We start from the raw sequence: 21,535 nt of genomic DNA, 5'->3' as shown, positions 1-21,535 counted from the left end.
TGTTACCCAAGCAGCAGATTCCCCCTTCTGTACATCTCTGAAATAATCCAGTGGAATGGCAAAGGCCAATATGATTGGTTCTAGCTACGTCGCAGGAGTTATCAGAACGTGGCTGCACACAGTCACAAACTGCTTCTGGGACTCCGGCTCTGGATTTTGCCTCAAGGTTTACTCCTGAAGCCTTTTCCAATGATGGATATAGCCACAAGGCAGTGGAGGTTTGCAGTCAGAGTTTCCCTTCTCCTAGTGGTTGACCAGGGCGCCTTTCATGTCTTGACGTGCTCTTAGCATACCACATCGCTTGCAGAGACCGCCTTCATGACCGTTGACCTGTTCTAGTAGCTTTCATCCACTCAGTCCACTGGAATCTGTCTTCACATGCTCAGGATAGACAAGTCCCCCTCTTGCTGAAGGTCAATGACCCCATGGCTTCTCTCAGCATGGTTTGGCCAACCTGTCAAAGCTGTTGCCTGGGGTGTGGCTGCTGCACATGCTACAGCTATTAGGAGCCACAGGTGAGAGCTGAGTGACACCAAAGGTGAATGAGCTGCCCTAAAATCTGCCCTAATTGAACTGCTGTAGAAGGACACAACATGCTCCTACACCAGAGGTGCTACCCCTCCCTGAACACCCAATACACCCCACATACATACATACCAGGGGTGGGTTCCTCTTACCTTCCTGCCGCTGTGCTGTGTGCCATAGGTTCATCATAATGGGTATAGGGAATCCTGCTCAAGCAGGGGGTTGGACTAGAAGACCTCCCAGGTACCTTCCATCCGGTGGTGAAAGGCTACCAGTAAGCCCCCGTTCGAGAGTACTGATAACAGCAGCTGCCAGTGGTTTGGAGAACGGCGGCGGCAGTAGTACGATGCTCCTCCCACTTTCCCAGATGTCACAATTTCCTTGTTTTTTACACTCTGCGCATAGGCAAGGCCTTCTGCGCATGCGCAGAGGGTGGAAAAACACACTTGGTTTGAAGCACACACAATGAAGTTAGCACACTCGCACAAAATGCACACTTCCAAACCGATAGGGAAGGTAAGTAGATTTCACCACTGCTTCCAGCTCTATTATTCTATGTTCTAAAAGGATGAAGAAATTATGTTTAGATGGAGTTGATGAGTTTGTTATGAAATGTCGTGATTCAAGATAAAATTTCAGAGAAAGTCCAAAATTATATTCAAGTTAACAATAAACTTGGAGCCTTGTTCAACTTTAGGAAAGCAGTTCATTTAGCTATCCTTATTTCCCTGTGTTTATTTTTCTATCTAGCAAATTCCTCCCCAGCTACATCAGTCTTACTAGTGATTTCGCATAAATCTAAAAGGGGGGGGGGCGGTTGTAGGTTCCTGCCATTGTTATGGCTTGTCATTTGGTGCTTCTAATGCCTTTGCTTTTTTTCCTAATATTTCCTTGCCTTTAGACCCCAAGGTCAAAGGGCCTGATATCTATATGGAACCAAAGGGACAACATATGTTTGGTACAAATGTCCGAATCTACTGCCAGGGGCCAGAGGGTGGTTTGAATTATTCCCTCTATAAGTCAACAGACTTCGTAACTTCCCAAAGGACAAAACCAAACATTTCCTTGTCTGAGTTTTTCATCTCAGGAGTCAGCTTGGAACACCTAGGAAACTACAGTTGCTGCTACCAGCTTAAAAATAAGCAATTTGTGTTCTCAAAGTTAAGTGACCCTCTTCAGCTTCGAGTAAGAGGTAAGGAATCTGCTACTCCCCAGTCCCTGCTATCTTTCAAACCTCATATCCTGAACAAAAACCATGAGTAAAATTGGGGACCATTTGAGGAAACCAGAGGATGAGATGCTTCAATGAGGGAAGTATTTTTTAAAAAAATCAGAATGAGAAAGTGAAAAAATTACAGCCAACTTCATTTGCACTGCGCATATACTATAGGTGTGGAAAGCAGCATGTGTAGGTCAAAAGAAGCATGTATTAGATAACAGATATAAGTATAAATACAATTATGAATACATAAAATGGATACAAATATAGGGGGACATTAGGACAAGGGTCAGTAGGCACGCTGGTGCGTTTATGCACGCCCCTTACAGACCTCTTAAGAATGAGGTGAGGTCAACAGACTAAGGATAAAGTTTTGGGGGTTTGGGGAAGTAACCAGAGTCAGGTAGTGCATTCCAGGCATTGACCACTATGCTACTTAAGTTGTATTTTCTGCAATAGAATTTGGAACTGTTTACCTTAAGTTTGTATCTTTGTGTGCTCGCGTATTGTCTATTGTTTGCTGTAGTCCTATCACAGTGATGGCGAACCTATGGCACGGGTGCCACAGGTGGCATGCGAAGCTATATCTGCTGGCACGGGAGCCATTGCCTTAGCTCAATTCCAATGTGCATGTGTGTGCTGGCCAGCTGATTTATGGCTCACAGAGACTCTGGGAGGGTGTTTTTGGCTTCCAGAGAGCCTCTGGGGGGATGGGGGAGGGCATTTTTATTCTCCCCCAGCTCTAGGGAAGCCTGTGGAGTCTGGGGAGGGTGAAACACAAGCCTACTGGGCCCACCAGAAGTTGGGAAACAAGCCATTTCCCATCTCCAAAGGGCCTCCAGGGAGGGGAAGCTGTTTTCACCTTCCCAGGCATTGAATTATGGGTGTGGGCACTCGCACATGCGCGATAATGCGCGTCCATGCTCTTTCGGCACCCGAGGAAAAAAAGGTTCGTCATCACTGATCTATAGTTTCATTTTGACATATTTTCTGCTTTTACAGATGTCATTCTTCTTTGTAAACTAAATTATTTAGCATACCACTTTAGTTAAATAATATGTTTATTGAATATATACATTAAAAACAGGGTACAGAAAAATAAAGGGAATATATATAATGTACATTCTAGCCATTATAATTTACTTATATAGTACACGTAAGTGGGGAAGGAGAAAAGAAGAAGGGGAGGGGGATTGGGGAAGAAGGGGAAGAGATACGAGAGGAGAAAGGATAGAAAATTAGAGCAAAAAAGAGTAGTAAGAAGAGTGTAGAGGGCCAGCTTTAGAGCTGGGGCTTCAATGCTTTGTGGCCTGTGGTTTAAACATATAGGTGGTGTAGATTTCCCTTAAGTTTTATCCATATGCATTTGACGTAGTTGCTAGTGCCAACACGTATCAGTGGTTTAAGGGTTTGTTCATTCAGTTTCTTTGTTGTTCAAAATTTGTGTTGATCGATGTTTACAGTTTGTCGTTTCAGTTTGAGATTATGATTCGTGTCGTAGATTGCTGGTTTTACACGTTGTTTTTGTTGGATATTTTTCTTGATGAATAATGTTTAAGTAATTTCTTTTTTTAACCAATGGTACCATTTGTCCAAGGCCTTGTAGAAATCTGTCTCATCCCTATTTTGCAGTTCCATTGTTAACTTGGACATTTCTGCACATTCCATTATTTTAATCAAAAGAGATAAAACGATTGGGTTTTATTCCTGTTTCCAGTATTGTGCACATAGAATCCTCGCAGCTGTAATAATGTGAATTATAATATATCTGTTTTCTTTATTAATATTTTGTCTTATGATTCCTAATAAAAATAGTTGGTCTGGGAGGTGATCTGATCTAGTATAGTTTTAATTTTATGCCAATATTTTTGGGTGGTTTCATATGTCCACCAGATCTGGTAATATGTGCCTGGTTTTTCCCTGCACTTCCAACATTGAGGTGATAAATTTGGGTACATTTTTGCAAGTCTAGCCAGTGGCAGGTGCCATCTGTAAAACATTTTGTAATGATTTTCCTTATATGAAGTTCCCATTCGTTAGTTTGTAGTTGACAGTCCAACCACTTTAAAGACACAGAATATAAGGGATATTTGGACACCTAGATAGAATAGCAGGGTGGGGGGAAAATAAGAAGGCTTTCTTATAAATATTTGAAAAATATGTGAGAATGGAGAAGAGAATTCCTTTATTGCTGAAAGATTGAAAAGGGAGGGATGTTATTATTTGTGGTTGAGTAAAGCAGGAGATATTGGTCTACAAGAATCCCTGAGGTTGCATTGAATCTTTCCTCCTTCTAGATACCAACCTGACCAAGCCTTCCATCCAGATTATAAATGTGGTACAAGATGCTTCAGAAGCAAACGTCTCCATACAATGCAAGGCGGCAGAACCAGATCTGATTTTTGCTCTTCTGAAATCAGGGGAACAGATAGATTACAAAGCTGCAGAGCCAGGGGAGAAGGCAGTGAACTTTTCTTCCCAATGGATGAATTTGGAACAGACACAAAACTATACCTGCCAGTACTACAGTAAAAGCAGTCCCTTTGTCTGGTCAGTGCCAAGTAACCCACTGGAGCCTTGGAAAGGTAGGATGTCAAAGTAACAGATTTCATTTTCCTCATTTACCCTGCCAGTGAATCAGAGACAGTGTTTCCCAACTTTGGCAACTTGAAGGTATTTGGACTTCAACTCCCAGAATTCTGGGAGTTCTGGGAGTTGAAGTCCAAATATCTTCAAGTTGCCAAGGCTGGGAAAACACTGTTCTAGAAGAGCTTGATCCAGGACAGTGTGTGCACAATGTAGTGGTCACACACCAGGGGTGGATTTGTTTGTTTGTTTGTTTGTTTGATTTGTTTGTTTGTTTGTTTGTTTGTTTGTTTGTTTGTTCGTTCGTTCGTTCATTCATTCATTTATTTATTTATTTATTAGATTTGTATGCCGCCCCTCTCCGCAGGGTTCCTCCCGGTTTGGGCCAGTTTGCTTGAACCAGTAGTTGGTGCCAGACCAGTCCATGGGTGCCGCCATCATTTTTAAAAAAAATAATAATAATAATCTTTTTTTTTTTGTATTGCACACCTGAGGCACAGCCATGTGGCATGGGAGGAAGCAAGCCAGCAGGGAGCTAAGTTAGAACCCACCCCTGTTGCACGCATATGAGTAGGAGTAGGTGGGCCTGTGTCTATCTTGGGGCATTTCTATCTAAAGATAGAAACACATAAATATTGACAGATAGACTGAGAACTAGACTTTTCAGGGTTTTTTTAATAGACTATGGAAATTAAATTAATAAATATAAGAGATTGAGAAGAAGCTAGAGAGGAGAGAGAGGAGGTATATATTCCGGTATGGACCAAAGTCTTATCTGCATTGCTGAGTTATTCCATCACCAGATTATAATAGATCATTTAAAAAATGGTACACAATTATAAGCTATTAATGAAATAGTGAGCCACTTGCAATGATTGCTTGGGTTAACCATAAAATGACATGGTTTTGTTAATGATATTGATAACAATTCTGGTGGAGGTGATAGTGGTGGTTCTCCTTTGACAGCAGCTGCTCAATTTCCCACGATTAAACCAATGCTGTCAAAAAAATGTGGAAGGGCTAGAGGTGTTAGCAGTGTATGTCTTCCTTTCTGAAAGTTGGATGGGAGAGAAGGTTTTTTTGGTTATAGTTGGACCTGCAGTAGCTTCAGTTGCAGGCTCTATCAGTCCCCTGAAGGTTATATCACCTCCAAGCATGGAAGTGTGCCAAGAGCAGAAAAAAACTTTTCAGTATGAAAAAAATGCAGGAGGAAACAGAAGTGGAATCCTTGGTGTTCTCTGTGGCTGGTAGTTTAGATGTCACATTGCCCAACTACTGTAGCACTGGGGAACAACTTGTAACACAATTTATGTCTTAATCCTCCTTATCTTGAATCAAACAATCAAGCTTAGAGAGCACCACGGACTTCACAATTCAACCCAACCTCAAGAAAAACACTGCTGTGCAACTTGCATAAATTGTTAAAAGTTGCATTGTCTGTAAATTAGAATAAAACAGATTTTGAAACCAATAGGCAGCTGTAGTATTCTTCCCAATAGATGTCTGACCGTAATGAGCTGATAAGTGGAGGAGAAGTTCAAAAGCTATTTTACTGTAATTGTTAAAATGGTGGATTAGAAACTAAGTTGGTTATGAGTTCTAATGCTCCTTTAGGTGCAGAAGCTAATTAGGTAACTTTTGCCCTGCCCATCTGCTTTAACTCAACTCACTTCTTAGAGTTGTTCTTTTGAGAAAATGGGAAGTGGGAGTATTGTGTACTCGGCCTTAAATTGTATAAAATAGAGGCAAGATATTAATGAAATAAATACACTGGAAAAGGCCACCAATTGTTTTCCTTGCTACCGGTATTATTTGTCTGGAATCTTTAAGAGGCTGATAAGACACTGGAAGTCAGGGATGTTGAGAAAACAAACAAATTGGGTGGACTAGATTGGTAAAAGGTTCACTAACTCTGCGTTTATTAGGTACTATTATTAGCCTTCTATCCAAGATGTCTGTGACTTTACAGGTGAATACTTAATAACTCTATGGACAAGTGTTGCTGTGTGCCTTTTCTTTCTGATTGTCGTCCTCCTGGTGATTATCTTCATTTTATACAGAAAAAGGAAAAAAGGTAAGAGATACGGATTGATAGAGGGGAATATTTGTAGCTCAAGTTCGAAATGAACTTGGTTGCTTTCTGGCAGATATTTCATTATCCAGACTAAGTAACATCATCAGTGCCAGCAGAGCACGAAAGATAGATTGATTTATAGCAGCCGAGTACTGTGGTACCTCTACTTACAAATGCCTCTACCTACGAACTTTTCGAGATACGAACCGTGCGTTCAAGATTTTTTTTGCCTCTACTCACAAGCCATTCTCTACTTACGAATCCTTGCTACTCTCTCGGCTGCTGCTGCTGCTGTGAGCAGCGGTCGAAACGGCACGTCCGAGGAGCTCTCCGCAGTCTCCCCATTTCGCTACCGCTTTCCCCTCTTGCCCTCTGCTTCCTCTGCTCCCTGCAGCCGTCCCATCCCGCTGCCAAAATCCCCCCTCGCCTACTTTCTTTGCCCCATCTCGCTCCCAAAATTACCCCTCCAGACGCTTCCTTCACTGCCCCAAATCGCTTCAAAATTCACCTCTCCAAACGCTTCCTTCGCTGCCCCAAATCACTTCAAAATCAAAGCATCTGGAGAGGTGAATTTTGAAGCAATTTCAGTCAGTGAAGGAAGTGTCTGGAGGGGTGAATTTTGAAGTGATTTTGGGCAGCGAAGGAAGCATCTTCAGGGGTTAATTTGGAAGCAATTTGGGGCAGACACTTTTTTCGCTGCCTATCTCCACTCGTTTGCCTTTGTTAGTGTTGTACATACTCCTGATCAGTTGGAGGATGATGAAGATATTGAGGACTCGGATTCAGATAGCGTTTATTAATTAGTGGGGGGTGGGGTTACAGGTAGTAGAACAGGTGGGAGGCAAGCCGCAGGATGGGGCTATGAGTTCAGGATCTAGCGAGGGAGAATCAGATGCTCGCTGGGTTAACCCTAAATTCAGAAGGGCTCAAAAATGTAGAGAACGGAGGTCTGGAATAGATATTAAGGAGAAGAATGGGTTAAATACTGCAATGATGTATTTGGCACATCAGGGGGTCAGTGGAGAAGAAGGATGGAGTTTCAACGTTGCAGAAGGGAAAATGGATGTGTTTTTGCCGTGCTAAAGTAAGCAAAAATAGTTCTGTGTTGTTAACTGTCAGTTCTGCTGTTTTTCAAAGTTATGCTGTTAGGAAAATAAATCTTGTTAAGTGGAGCAGGAGGAGGAATGTGAGGAATGCAAATAAGAGAGATAACGGACCAAGTGTATGTATGGAATGTGTTTGAATTACAGGAGAGCAGAGAAATAAATGGAGTTTCTTTATTCATGAAATGATGCATTTAATAAGAGTTGTTTCTAATTGCTAAAGTTCTACCAGAAACCAGAACAGTTAGCATCTCCATTTTTCGCTTCTCCTCGCTACCTGTTTCCACTCCGTTTGCCTTCGCTTCGTCCGCCTGCTTCTTTTTTTTTTAAGCCTTAAAGTTTTGGATTTTCCTAATGGGTTTGCATGTATTATTCACTTTTACATTGATTCCTATGGGAAAAATTGCTTCTACTTATGAACAATTCTATTTAAGAACCTGGTCATGGAACAAATTAAGTTCTTAAGTAGAGGTACCACCGTATAAGGTTATGCTCCTCCTTTTGCTTAAGAATCTCACTTGATAAAATCCTATTAATAGTTCTGGTAGTCCTTAAGTTACAACCAAAATTGAATTCTGCTGCTAAGTGAAACATTTGTTCGTGAATTTTATGACCTTTCTTGCCACAGTTGTTGACTGAGTCACTGAAGCTGTTAAGTTAGTATCACAGTTGCTAAGTGAATCTGGCTTCCCTATTGACATTTGCTTGTCAGAAGGTTGCAAAAGGGGATCACATGATCTCAGAACACAGCAACTGTCATAAATAAATATGAATCAACTGCCAAGCATTCAAATTTTGATGACATGACTCTGGGCATGCTGCAATGGCTGTAAGGGTTAAAAAATGGTCATAAGCAGTGAAGAGCTGGGGGCGTGACTTATTGTGTGGGTGTGGTTTGATGGTCATGTGACTGGATAGGAGTGGCTTGGCAGTCATGTGACCAGGTGGAAGTGGCTTGACAATCATGTGACCAGGGGGTGTCTTAAAGGTCATGTGACTGAGTGGGAGTGGCTTGCCAACCAAGAAAAGTTTTCAAATAGGTGATGTTGATTAAGTTAATTAAGTCACATTATTTGAATAGCCACATGATAGACAGCATTATTTGTTGAGGAGCACAGTCATATTTTAAGGTTCAGTACGATAATAGATTAGGCAAGTAGCTCAATTTTCTTCAATTGCTATAAAAGTTCAGTTCTATTATTATTATTATTATTATTATTATTATTAGTATCATCATCATCATCATCATCATCATCATTATTATTATTTATTAAATTTGTATGCCACCCCTCTCCGTAGACTCCGTAGACTCTAGATAATGATTAGAATGATTAAAGCATTTATGGGTAATAACATACTATTTATTTATTTATTTATTTATTTATTTATTTATTTATTTTATTTATTTTATTTTATTTATTCGATTTTTATGCCGCCCTTCTCCTTAGACTCCGGGGGCTTACAACATGTTAGCAATAGCACTTTTTAACAGAGCCAGCATATTGCCCCCACAATCCGGGTCCTCATTTCCTATTTTAAAAGTAATTAAGGATCATACTATACTGGAGAAGGAAGGACAATAAAAAAACTATTAAGTATTCAATAAATAGTGCATAGGCCTACTACCCCATTGCTCTCCTTAAAACACATCCCAAAATTCTATTACATTCCTTCATGGCAGGAGTCCCCAAAGTTGGCAACTTTAAGACTTGTGGGCTTCAGCTCCAGCTGGCTTGAGAATTCGGGGATTTGAAGTCCACAAGTCATAAACTTGCCAAGTTTGAAGACCTCTGCTTTATGACGAGGACACTGCGTTGGGCAATGCCATTCAATCTTCCAGAAGACTGGAATTTTTACGACTATAAAATGCCATAATTTTGTTGGAAAATTTACTGCATTTCTGTGGAGTACAGAAAGCAAGGTAAAATGTATCTATCTGCTTGCAGAAATCTCCTAATACAGATTATATGCAGCCAAACAGCTAAGACCAGGAGCTTGGGTGTAGAAAATAAACCAGCATTTATTATTTAAAATAAGTCAAATAAAATTTGTTCACAAGATCTTTTTGACTTACAGGCTCTGTTACCAAAGAAAGCAATGTACCAGCCAATATGGTAAGAAAATATCTCTGTACACTAGTCCTATAATTGTCAACATGTCATCCATGAATCTATAGGTCATAAATCAATATGAAAGGGCTAGTTTTCATTTTTAAAACAAGATGAGTTTCACAAAAGGCAAGAAAAAAATATCTTGACCTTAAGAAAACCTTCACATTTCATATTGAGCCAATATTTTCACTAAGCGATCACAAGCAGCGTGCAAGTTTTCAAGGTAAATTTGAATGTCAGCAAAGGAATGGGACTGTGCTTATTATTTATTCAACTTCTATGCTGAATAAATATTGAAAGAGCCTGGATTGGAACAAGATGGTTTTAAAACCAATCCATTACATTCCACTTAGAAACTAGGGAAAAAATATCCTGTAATCTGCAACTTTTACACTGCAAAAACATATGGACCACTCAACTTGATAAAGGTAAAACAATAGATGCAACTTACATAAACTTTTGCAAGTACACAACAAAAACAACAAACTACTTCTAAAACTTGCGCCACTGGGAATCTCTGCCTCCAGACTTCTGTTGCCACCTGAAGCACCACTTCTTGTGCTGGTGGGATTCCCCTGAGCCACCCCTTGCTGGGATTCAAAGTGGTGCCGGCAAAAATGAAGGGAATCTCAGTGAGGGGAGCCTCAGGGAAATCCCAGCAGCGTAGGAATGGGCAATTTGGGTGGCAATGGAAGTCCGGAGGCGGGGATTCCCAGTGAGGGAAGGCTCAGGGGTATCCCAGTAGTGCAAGAATGGGCTCTTTGGGTGGCAACGGAACTCCGGAGGCAGGGATTCCCAGTGAGGGGAGGCACAGGGAAATCCCAGCAGCGTAATAATGTGCACTTCGGGTGGCAATGGAAGTCCGGAGGCAGGGATTCCCAGTGAGGGGAGCCTCAGGGAAATCCCAGCAGCGCAGGAATGGGCAGTTTGGGTGGCAACGGAACTCCGGAGGCAGGGATTCCCAGTGAGGGGAGGCACAGGGAAATCCCAGCAGCGTAATAATGTGCGCTTCGGGTGGCAACGGAACTCCGGAGGCAGGGATTCCCAGTGAGGGGAGGCACAGGGAAATCCCAGCAGCGTAATAATGTGCGCTTCGGGTGGCAATGGAAGTCCGGAGGCGGGGCATCCCAGTTCATATGGTGAAAATGGTTCGGAAGTAGAGGCAAAAAACTCTTAAACACCAGGTTCGTATTAGTAGAGGTGTTCATAAGTAGAGGTACTACAGTACTTTATCTTCATGTCTATAAAGATTAGAACTGTGCAGGCAATGTTTTTCTTTGACAACTTTGGGCTTGGAAGAAATAGATATTTTTCAACTTTGGTCAAAACTTGAACTTGAAGAAGTCACTTGAAGATGTCAAGAACATCCCAGAAAACAAAACAAAAAAAGATGGCAAAACAAATCAATCCAAAATCTTAAGTCATCAAAAAAAAAATCATGTTTGAACTGTTATGTTTAGACCACATTATGCAAAAATTCTACCTTTTTAAGAAGTCCATAATGCTGGGAAACATGGAAAAAAAGAGAAAAGGACCAAAACCAGCACTTTGGACAAACTTAACCAGAAAAATGATGACACACCATGAGGGAATCTGAAGGGTCAAGTTGGGCACATATGCTGGAAAAAACTTGATTGATGTGGTCACTAAGAGTTGATGGCATCTAATCAACCAAGGGGCCAAAAATAGCTATTGAAAGACATATCGTATTTTTTCAGAGTATAAGACGCAGTGGAGTATAAGATCCCCCTTAGTTTTGGGGGAGGAAAACAAGGGAATGAAATTCTGTCTCTGCCCCCCAGCAATTTTACTTGATTGCTGCAATGCTCCCTACATGTGGCTACCTTTAAATAATGTTCAGAGACTGCAGTTAGTCCAAAATGCAGCCGTGCGAGCCATCATGGGCCTTCCAAGGTATACCCATGTGTCACCATCACTCCATGAGCTGCATTGGCTTCCGATTGGTCTCCAAATGCAATTTGAAGTATTAGTTATTACCTTTATTTATTAATTTTATTTGACATCTATGCTACCCATCCCGAGGGACTACACGGCGTAGGACCAGATTATTTCCAAGACTGACTACTGCCTCACATATCCCAGCGGCCAGTTAGAGCTGACAGAGTCGGCCTTCTCCAGGTCTCGTCAGCCAAGCAATGTCACCTGGCAGAGCCTAGGGCTGTGATGGTGAACATATGGCACGGGTACCACAGATGGCATGGAGAGCCATATTTGGTGGCACGCATGCTGTTGCCCTAGCTCGGCTCCAACATTCATGTGTGGGCCAGCCAGATAATGTTTGGCTCATGCAGAGGCTCTGGGAGGGTGTTTTTGGCTTCCAGAGAGCCTCTGCGGGAATGGGGGATGGCGTTTTTACCCTACCCCAATTCCAGGGAAGCCTTTGGAGCCTAGGGAGGCAAAACACGAGCTCTAATGGGCCCATCAGTAGTTGGGAAACAGGCCATTTCCTGCCTCCAGAGGGCCTCCGAGGGGCGAGGAAAACTGCTTTTGCCCGCCCCAGGCATTGAATTATGGGTGTGGGTACTCATACATGCACGATAGCATGCCTGCACACTCTTTTGGCACCCAAGGAAAAAAGGGTTCACTATCAGTGGCCTAGGGCAAGAGCCTTCTATGTGGCAGCTCCAGCCCTTTGGAATTAACTCCCCCCAGAGATTTCCACTGCCCCCACCTTCCTTGCCTTTCATAAGGCTATAAAAACACATCTTTACTGGCAGGTTTGGGCTGCTGAGCGCCGCCATCTTGCTCTGGCTGACAGTATGAGTGAAGGATCGTGATTGGATTTATATGTAGGGTTTTTAATTGTTGGGGGTTTTAGATTTTTATTGGGTTTCTTATATTTTATATTTTTTGTATTTGACTTTGTAAGCCGCCCAGAGTCCACTGGAGAAGGGCAGTCTAGAAATCCAATGAATGAATGAATGAATGAATGAATGAATGAATGAATGAATGAATGAATACATACATACATACATACATACATACATACATACATACATACATACATACATACATACGCAAGCCTCCCAGCAAACAGTATAGATGATATACACTGTCTGCTGTGTATTTCTCTGCATGCCTGACCCATAGCAATAACAAAGAATTGAAGAAATGTACATTATGACAATATATTAATGTCAGAAAGTTTTCTTAAATGTTGTTATACTAACTCCTCCCAATTATTTAAAGTACTCCAAACATGACTAAGTCAGGTTTTAACTCAGCTGCCTTATCTTAATATTAAAACAGGAGTTTATTCTCTGCTATTTAAAAGATACAAAAGCACCGGGCCTCTTCAGATCAAGCATTTATTTTAAAAAGCTTCTTCATTTCATTACATTGCCTAGAACAATAATAACACAGTCTTTAAAAAATAAGTTTAATAATTTGAACATTGTACAGACATTTATGGTTATTTTACTTATCTCCTTGCATCCAGTTTCCCCAGTCTAATTAGCAAAACAAAAGAAAATTCTGCCTCTATCTCCCAGCAATTTGCCTCCTTGCAGCATTAGTTTTACTTGCAGTTCTACCACTGGCTGCAGCCTCAATCAGCTGAGGGTCGGGAAACTGATAATAAGTTTCTTGCTTTAACAGGCTCTATTCTGTTTGTTGCAAGGAGGCAACTTGCTGGGAGGCAGAGGCAAAAGGATGCATTGACTGAATGGGGCTACAGACATATTCAAGTTTTTACCCTCTTTTGGGGGTAAAGAAGTATGTTGTATATTCTGAAAAATGAGATACTTAATTTTCAAATCCACTTCTCCAGCATATCACCCAATAATGGTTTTCAATATCCACGTCACCTCAAAGTACATGAGTAATCTGCAAAAGTTCTAATGATCTCAATCCTGGAAATTTTCTTTATGATTTCTCCATTTATTATTGTTTGGGGTAAAAGTTTGCCTAGTGATGAGAATGTGCAATTAAATTTGCTAACTCAGAACAAGGCGTGTGGCTACTTCTGCTTTCTACACTGTCTTTTGTAAGATGAAACCAAAATGAGTTCCTGTATAACTCCAGATTATATAGTTAGGATGATAACTGGGAGAAACCATATGATCAGGAGTCCTGCATATAGGATTTTATTTATTTAGGGACTTTATATTGCCACCTATTCGCAAATGGTGACTCAAGACAGCTTACAAAATATAAAACCCCATATAAAAAACAATAAAACTAATAAGAGTCATATAATAAATTAATATACTAAAACCACTCCTCCACCCCAGCAACAGCATCTAACAAAAGCTATTTAATGGGCTCCATCCCGCTCTGCGTTTCCCAGACCGTTAGAACCAGCTCTACAGCGCCTTCCGGAAGAATGCTAGAGTGGGGGCCATTCTAATCTCTATGGAAATGATGTTCCAAAGAGAGGGAGCCACCATAGAGAAGGCCCTTCTTCTGGGCCCCACCAGGAGTATATCCCTCAAGGATGGGACTTGCAACATTCCCTGCCTCCCCGCTCTGATGGTTCAGATAGATGTGGCTGACAACCAGTGAAGGACTGCCATCTTTGGTGTTATTGGTGTGCCCTCTGAGCCAGTCAGTACAAAATTTGGCTTCTGCGAATGTGCAGCAAGCGAAATCTCACACGAGGGTGCATGTGCAAGTGAGATTTCTGAGATTTTCAGCAATATATTTATTTCCGCGCATATGCAGAAGGAAAGAAATCACCGAAATCTAGGTCACGTTAGCATTTTCATGTAAGATTTCACTTGCTGCACATGCGCAAAAGCCAAATCTCACATGGGGGCACACGTGAACGCATTGGGGGCACGCTGCTGCACAAACACCCCAAAAATCGCTACCGGAATGTAGCACCTTACCATTCCGGTAGCAGGCCATCAGTGCTGACAACTGATGATCCCTCAGATAACCTGGTCCCAAGCCATGAAGGGCTTTAAAGGTGACCCCCCCAGCACCTTGAATTGCACCCAGAAGCAAATTGGCAGCCAATGCAGCTCCCGCAGGAGAGGTGATACACGTGCTCACCAGGGTCTGCACAAAACCATGCAGGTTGCTGCATTTTGCACCAACTGGACCGTCCAGATGCTCTTCCAGGGCAGCCCCATGTAGAATGCATTGCGATAGTCAGGAAGGAAGTGACTAGAGCATGAAGGATTGTGAGTAGGGATTTTCAGAAAATTAGCTATCAATAATGCGGTTGAAGAAAATTGTATTTCTGTGTGATATTTTGTCGAGTCACCCTGGTATACGGAAGAAACATAGAACTTCCTTTTTGCCTCTCGGCCTAACCAGGGGCCATATTCCAAAAGAGATAAGCTTTTTTTTTTAATAGCCGACAACTATAATCTATAAGTGTAACATATTTTCGCTAATAATGAAAAGCAACGGAGACTACTATAGATCTATTTTGGGCTTATTTGCCCTCATCAGCTAGCCCCACCTTACTGGAATTTGAACCTGAGGCCTCTGCCTTGTAAGGCAGGGTCTTAGCTATTAGACTACAGGCTCATCTCCTGTATCAGTTTGTACCAGGGAAGGGTTATGTGTGATTTTTTGTCGAGTCACCCTGGTATATTGAAGGAGCATCACAGCTTCCTTTTGCCTCTTGGCCCCATGAGGGGCCATATTCCAAGACAGATAAACTTTTTGTAGCCGACAACTATAAACTATAAGATATATTTAATACACATACACACTCACACACCAGCATCCCAACCACCACACTAGACAGTTCTCAAAGAATATTGGATGAATGTTGTTGATTTGTCATATTTTAAATTGTCATCTAACCCTTCCCTGGTACAAGCTGATAAGGAGGCAAGCCTGTAGCCTAGAGGCTAAGGCCACTGCCTTACAAGGCAGAGGCCCAGGTTCAAATGCCAGTAAGGGGATGGCTACCTGATGAGAGCAAATAAGCTTGAAATAGATCTATAGTAGTCTCCCTTCCTTTTCATTAGCAACAAAAAATATGTTACACACACACAGAAACACACATATAAAGGAAGCTGTGATGCTCCTTCAATACACCAGGGTGACTCGACAAGATGTGTGGTAAGATATTATAACATAAAACCACCTCTTTGGGGTCTATGGGGACACCAAAAAAGCAGAAGGGTGGTTGGGCTGAAAGGAAGTGACTGGCCCAAAATCACCCAGCTGGTTTTCATGCCAGATGGGACTTCACCCCAAGAGTTTCTTGCTCTCTAGGCTTTAACTATTAGACCAAACGGGCTCTTGGTTAAGTATCAATATCCCAGCATTATTTAGCTGTTCAGGAGAGGCTGCACTTAACATTTTTAGAGCATATTTAAAGGCTTCTGTTGAAACATTAACAGAAACACTGCACCTTTTTTGTTGTTGTTCTCTGCAGTACTTAAACTCTTCCAAAGGGGAAACTCTTGATGAAGTTTCTTATGCGGCAATCAACCACGAATCACTGAAAATCAGACCACCAACCCTTTATGAAACAACTCCTGAATCCTGTGTCTATGCAAGCGTGTACCATTAAAGCACTATGGAGAACCAATAGCAAAGGCTATTCAGAAGAGAAGGTCATGCTGAGATGTTGGGGTACCCATCCAGATGTTGGGATATCCATGTTCAGATCACCTTACTATACACATCCTCTTTCATGTTTTTTAATTGTTCTGTCTCAGAGATATATTGGGTTCAGGCGAGGACACATCCTGCCCACGAGTGTAGATTATTATAAGCAGCAATACTGCAAGTGTAATCCTGGCAATCTGTAGCTCAAATCAATTTTTCCCCAAGACTGAAATGGGCCAATAAGATAATCAGACAGGGAGCTGTGTACAGACTCGCTTATGTGGTTACGAGTATCAGACCTCTATTACCATTATTACGACTGGAAGGGAATATTTAAGGAGAAACTTCTTCCACGATCTGATTGGTAAAAGAATATATACTGTATATTTTTAAGGGGACTGTGCAGGACATATTTTTCCTTTAAAATATGAACTCCATCTAGAGGGAATTATCTATCAAAACCATTGGATTTTGCTTGCTTTCCCCCTGACTTTTCTATGAAGCCACAAAGAATGTTATGTCTTGTGAAATCTAGTTAACTGCGCCTAGGTCAGGGCTCAGGAACCTGTGGCTCCGGAGCCGTATGTGGCTCTTTCATCCCTCTGCTGTGGCTCCGTCGCTCAAAATATGTGTCACAATTGCTACAACTTTTCCAAGATGGCGATCTGAGCAGATGCATAGGCACTATGCTAGGTAAAAAAAATTGAAAAGTTATAAAACCCAAAAGAAGTATATGAACTCCCAAGCGACGATTCTGAACAAATGTGTGGCACCCACTGACACACAATATATTAAGCTTCTCAACCCCCAGTAGGCCAACCATGGATAAATCCAAGGAAAGAAAAATTCCGGAAGAAAATCTCCATTGGAAGTTTGTCTTTCGAGTTGCAAAAGAAGTATTTCATGAAACCACACAATGAAGTCAACGTCATAGTAATTACCTGGCCTTTCAATCCACATCTCAAAGGGGCAATTGGAGAGCAAGTAAATTGTCTTGCAGTGTTTTTGTCATCTGGAGCTGGCACACAGGGAAAGACAGTTCTAGCTTATATCCTGCAAAACCTACTTCCTGAACCTACATTTAGAATTCTTCCTAAATGTAGTAGGTAGGGAAATGCGGTAGGGAAAGCAAGTAGAATGCTTGGCTGCATAGCTAGAGGTATAACAAGCAGGAAGAGGGAGATTGTGATCCTGCTGTATAGAGCGCTGGAGAGACCACTTTTGGAATACTGAATTCAGTTCTGGAGACCTCACCTACAAAAAGATAGTGATAAAATTGAACTGGTCCAAAGACAGGCTACAAAATTAATAAAAGGTCTTAATGCATAAAACGTATCAGGAAAGATTTAATGATCTCAATCTGTATAGTCTGGAGGACAGAAGGGAAAGGGGGGACGTGATCGAAATATTTACACATGTCAAAGGGCTAAATAAGTTTCAGGAGGGAATTTTTTTTAATAGGAAAGTGAACACAAGAACAAGGGGGCACAATCTGAGGTTAGTTGGGGGAAAAGATTAGAAGTAACGTGGGAAAATATTATTTGAAAGAAGTAGTAGATGCTTGGAACAAACTTCCAGCAGATGTGGTTGGTAAATCCACAGTAACTGAATTTAAACATGCCTGGGGAAGCCTGAAGCTCAGAATACTGGTTATGCCTTACAAATGCCTTCATGTTTTTTATTTCAGTGATAGATCAACAGATCACTATTTCGTGTTCTAAAACTGTAAGAAAAAACTGGTATCACTATGGGAAACCAGCAGCTTCAGGTTTATTCATTTTATTTATTTTATTGGATTTATATGCCGCCCCTCTCCGAAGACTTGAGGCGGCTTACAACACATAAAAAAGAACAATACAATATAATCGTCTGAATCCAATTAATTAAAAAAAAACTAAATGTACTCCTCTATAAAACCCAGTATTATTTAAAAACCCAGTCATTCCCACTCAAACAACAATCATATGTAACATTCATCAGCCAGGGGGCTAGAGTCTAATTGCCCCAAGCCTCGTAGCCTAGATGAGTCTTAAGACTCTTGTGGAAGGCAAGGAGGGTGGGGGTGGTATGAATCTCTGTGGGGAGCTGATTCCAGAGGGCAGGAGTCCTCACAGAGAAGGCCCTTCCCCCAGGCCTAGTTGACGAGACCTGGAGAAGGCCGACTCTGAGGGACCTAACCGGCCGCTGGGATTCATGCTAAGTTACCATAGAGAAGAGCCCTGAATAATAAATAAGACTGAGATATATTTCCAAGACGTTAAATCAGATTGAATGGGTACAAGGGTCTATTAAGGTTGTACTATATTACATATTGCAAAGCAATGTTTTTCAACCATGAGCACAACACGATGGAGAGACTTTGGGTCCCAGAATTCCCTAGACAGCATGGTTAAGGAATTCTGGGAGTTGAAGTCCACCCATTTTAATGTTGCCAAGTTTGAGCAACATTGCCATAAAATAAAGATTCTCTTCAGTTGAAATCCACAATTCCATGGTGTCCACCTATAAATTTCTTTCAAAGCAAAGCGTGGGTTTGTTTTTGCCATACATTTCTTCTGTGTACGTTTCTTTTAACTACTTTATCTAGCCCTAGGATTCCTCATGGCCTTTCATCCAGATACTGTCCAGATCACGGGTCACCAACTTTGGGAACTTTAAGACTTGTGGGCTTCAACTCCCAGAGTTCTGGGTGTTGAAGTGCACAAGTCTTAAAGTTGTGAAGGTTGAAGACCCCTGAACTAGATTGGTTTTTGCTTAGCTTTTTGACTTCTGATAAATTCACTAGCCGCAGCTGTTGTGACATGTTCATCATGTAAATAAACCAAGTAAATAAACCAAGTGTTACTGAAGCAATATAAATATCCTGTGACTAATCCACTAAAATGAACATTTGGGAACTTCTGGAACTTCTCCATTCTCAGAAATGGGAAATGTCCACATGTATACTATACTTGTATTACAGTGATCCCCCGATTATCGCGAGGGTTCCGTTCCAAGACCCCTCGCAATAATCGATATTTCGGGATGTAGTGGTGCGGAAGTAAAAACACCATCTGCGCATGCGCGCCCCTTTTTCCATGGCTGCACATGCGCAGATGGTGGAGTTTGCGTGTGGGCGGCGGGGAAGACCGGGGAAGGTTCCTTCGGCCGCCCAACAGCTGCGGCCGAAGGAACCTTCCCCGGTCTTCCCCGCCGGGGAAGGTTCCCATCTTCGGCTCCTCGCTGCTGCCGCGCTGCGGAGCAGATCAGCTGTTGGGCGGCCGAAGGAACCTTCCCCGGTCTTCCCACCGCCCAGGCAAAGGGGAAACCCCAAGATCGCTTGCCGCTTGCCGGTCACCCGCTCGCCCGGCCGCTCGCCCGGCTGCTCGCTTGCCGCTTGCCCGTTCGCCTGCCCGCCTGCCGCTTGCCCGTCACCCGCTCGCCTGGCCGCTCGCTTGCCGCTTGCCCGTTCGCCCGCCCGCCTGCTCGCTTGCCGCTTGCCCGTTCGCCCGCCCGCCCGGCTGCTCGCTTGCCGCTCGAGAGCAAGAGGGGGAGAGATAGAGAAAGAGAGAAAAGGAAAGAAAGAGATGAGAGAGGGAGGAAGAGAGTGTGAGAGAAGAAGAAGCAAGATAGAGAAAGAGAGAGAGAGAGAGAAAGAAAGATGAGAAAGGAAGGGAGTGACGTCATCGGGTGGAAAAATCGCGATATAGCCTTTCGCAATGATCGGGATCGCGAAACTCGGGGGATCACTGTATTCTTTTTTTTTTTTAATCCTTGGCAATCTGAAAATTTGCTGAGATGTGGCTAACTATAATAAGGACATAAATAACATGCTACAGTTAATCCTATACAGTAATATCTTGTGATATGAACCCCTCGTCTTACGAACTTTTCGAGATATGAACCCGGGGTTCGGAATTTTTTTGCCTCTTCTTAAGAACTTTTTTCGCCTTACGAACCCACCGCCGCGAACGCCAAACCCGGAATGTCAGCAAATGTTCAGGTTCGGAAGACCAACAAGAAGCGCCGCTGCCCAGCTGTCACCTTTTGAAACAGCCGGGGGGCTTCTCGGCGTCCTCCCAAACGTCAAACCCGGAGGTTCGGCAAAAGTTCAGGTTCGGTATTTGGGTGAATGCCGAGAAGCGCCGCCACCCGGCTGTCACCTTGCCAGAAGAGCCGTGGAGCTCTCGGCCGGTCGGAAGGCTCAAACGGAGGTAGGGAAGCCCAATTGGGAATTCCAGGGGCGGAGCTTTGACATCACGGAGACGTCCTTCCTGGCTGGCCAAAACGTGGACTCCAGGAAGGATGTCTCTGTGACATCAAAGCTCCGCCCTTGGAATTCCTATTGATCCCCCACCTCCATTTGAGCCTCCCGCCTGGCTGACAGCTTGACGGCTCTTCTGGCAAGGTGACAGCCGGGCAGCGGCGCTTCTCGGCGTTCTCCCGAACCCGAACGCCGAACCCAAACTTTTGTCAAACTTCCAGGTCCGGCGTTCAGGAGAATGCCAGTCAGAGGTGGTATTTACCGGTTTTCCAAACTACTCAAAATTTCCACTACTGGTTCTCTAGAACTGGTGAGAACCTGCTGAAAGCTACTTCTGCCTACTCTTAGCCTCAGTCATGTTGTGTTGTCAGAAAGAACCAAAAAGGCTACTTTTTAAACCATTTAAAGTATATTATCCATATGCCAGGTATCACATTATAGCCAATCTGAGCCGTCTTGGATCCAAATGGATATATGATAAAGCTGCCTACTTAAACAGATACATTTGTGGCAGCACAGATTCTAATTTTTTTTTAAAATAAAAATCACAAGTCCAGTCACTTAATAGTCAAAAATAGGAATCGTTTGCCAACACCTTTAAACATTTCTTTTTGCATGATTAGGAAATGAGAACTCAATTTCATTGTATATATATGCTGTACATCAGGGGTCCCCAAACTTTTTACTCAGGGGGCCAGTTCACTGTCCCTCGGACTGTTGGAGGGCCGGACTATAAAAAAAAAACTATGAACAAATCCCTATGCACATGATTGCACATACCTTATTTTAAAGTAAAAAACAAAATGGGAACATACTATTTAGAGGGGGGAGAAGGTCTGAAATTCATATACGTTTATGTTTTGTTTTTAATTTTTTTTTGTTGACATCTGATTGGCTATACAAGGTTTTCTTGGTTTATAGAAAAATGTATAAAGAAAGAAGGAAGCACTTTGGCATAATGGTTAATAAGTTAGAAATATAATTGGTGTTGCACTTTTTGAAGGAACATTAAGGAGGGAATTTAATTAAAAGAAAATGAATGTAACTGGATGGCAAAATTAGAAAAAAAACCTTTTGCAACTTTGTTGATGATTGATATTAGTTGCTAACAAAATACTGCGTTTTATTCATGGAAAT

At 42.3% G+C, this 21,535-nt stretch overlaps 1 protein-coding gene across 1 annotated transcript in view; it reads left to right on the top strand.

The window, feature by feature from the left end:
• Window positions 1–19,007, top strand: part of LOC139154868 (immunoglobulin superfamily member 1-like) — a 30,095-nt gene extending 11,088 nt beyond the window's left edge. The window contains exons 5-9 of the mRNA XM_070729902.1: window positions 1,427–1,717; window positions 4,042–4,329; window positions 6,300–6,404; window positions 9,584–9,621; window positions 15,980–19,007. Of these exons, the coding sequence (XP_070586003.1) occupies window positions 1,427–1,717; window positions 4,042–4,329; window positions 6,300–6,404; window positions 9,584–9,621; window positions 15,980–16,117 (860 nt within the window). The 3' untranslated portion in view covers window positions 16,118–19,007. The remainder of the gene's footprint in view (window positions 1–1,426; window positions 1,718–4,041; window positions 4,330–6,299; window positions 6,405–9,583; window positions 9,622–15,979) is intronic.
• The last annotated feature ends 2,528 nt before the right edge of the window (window positions 19,008–21,535 follow it).

This window comes from Erythrolamprus reginae, chromosome Z, assembly GCF_031021105.1.
Source record: "Erythrolamprus reginae isolate rEryReg1 chromosome Z, rEryReg1.hap1, whole genome shotgun sequence".
Taxonomy (NCBI): Eukaryota; Metazoa; Chordata; class Lepidosauria; order Squamata; family Dipsadidae; genus Erythrolamprus; species Erythrolamprus reginae.
Note: the sequence above shows the minus strand (reverse complement) of the source record. Positions and strands in the feature narration are given on the sequence as shown.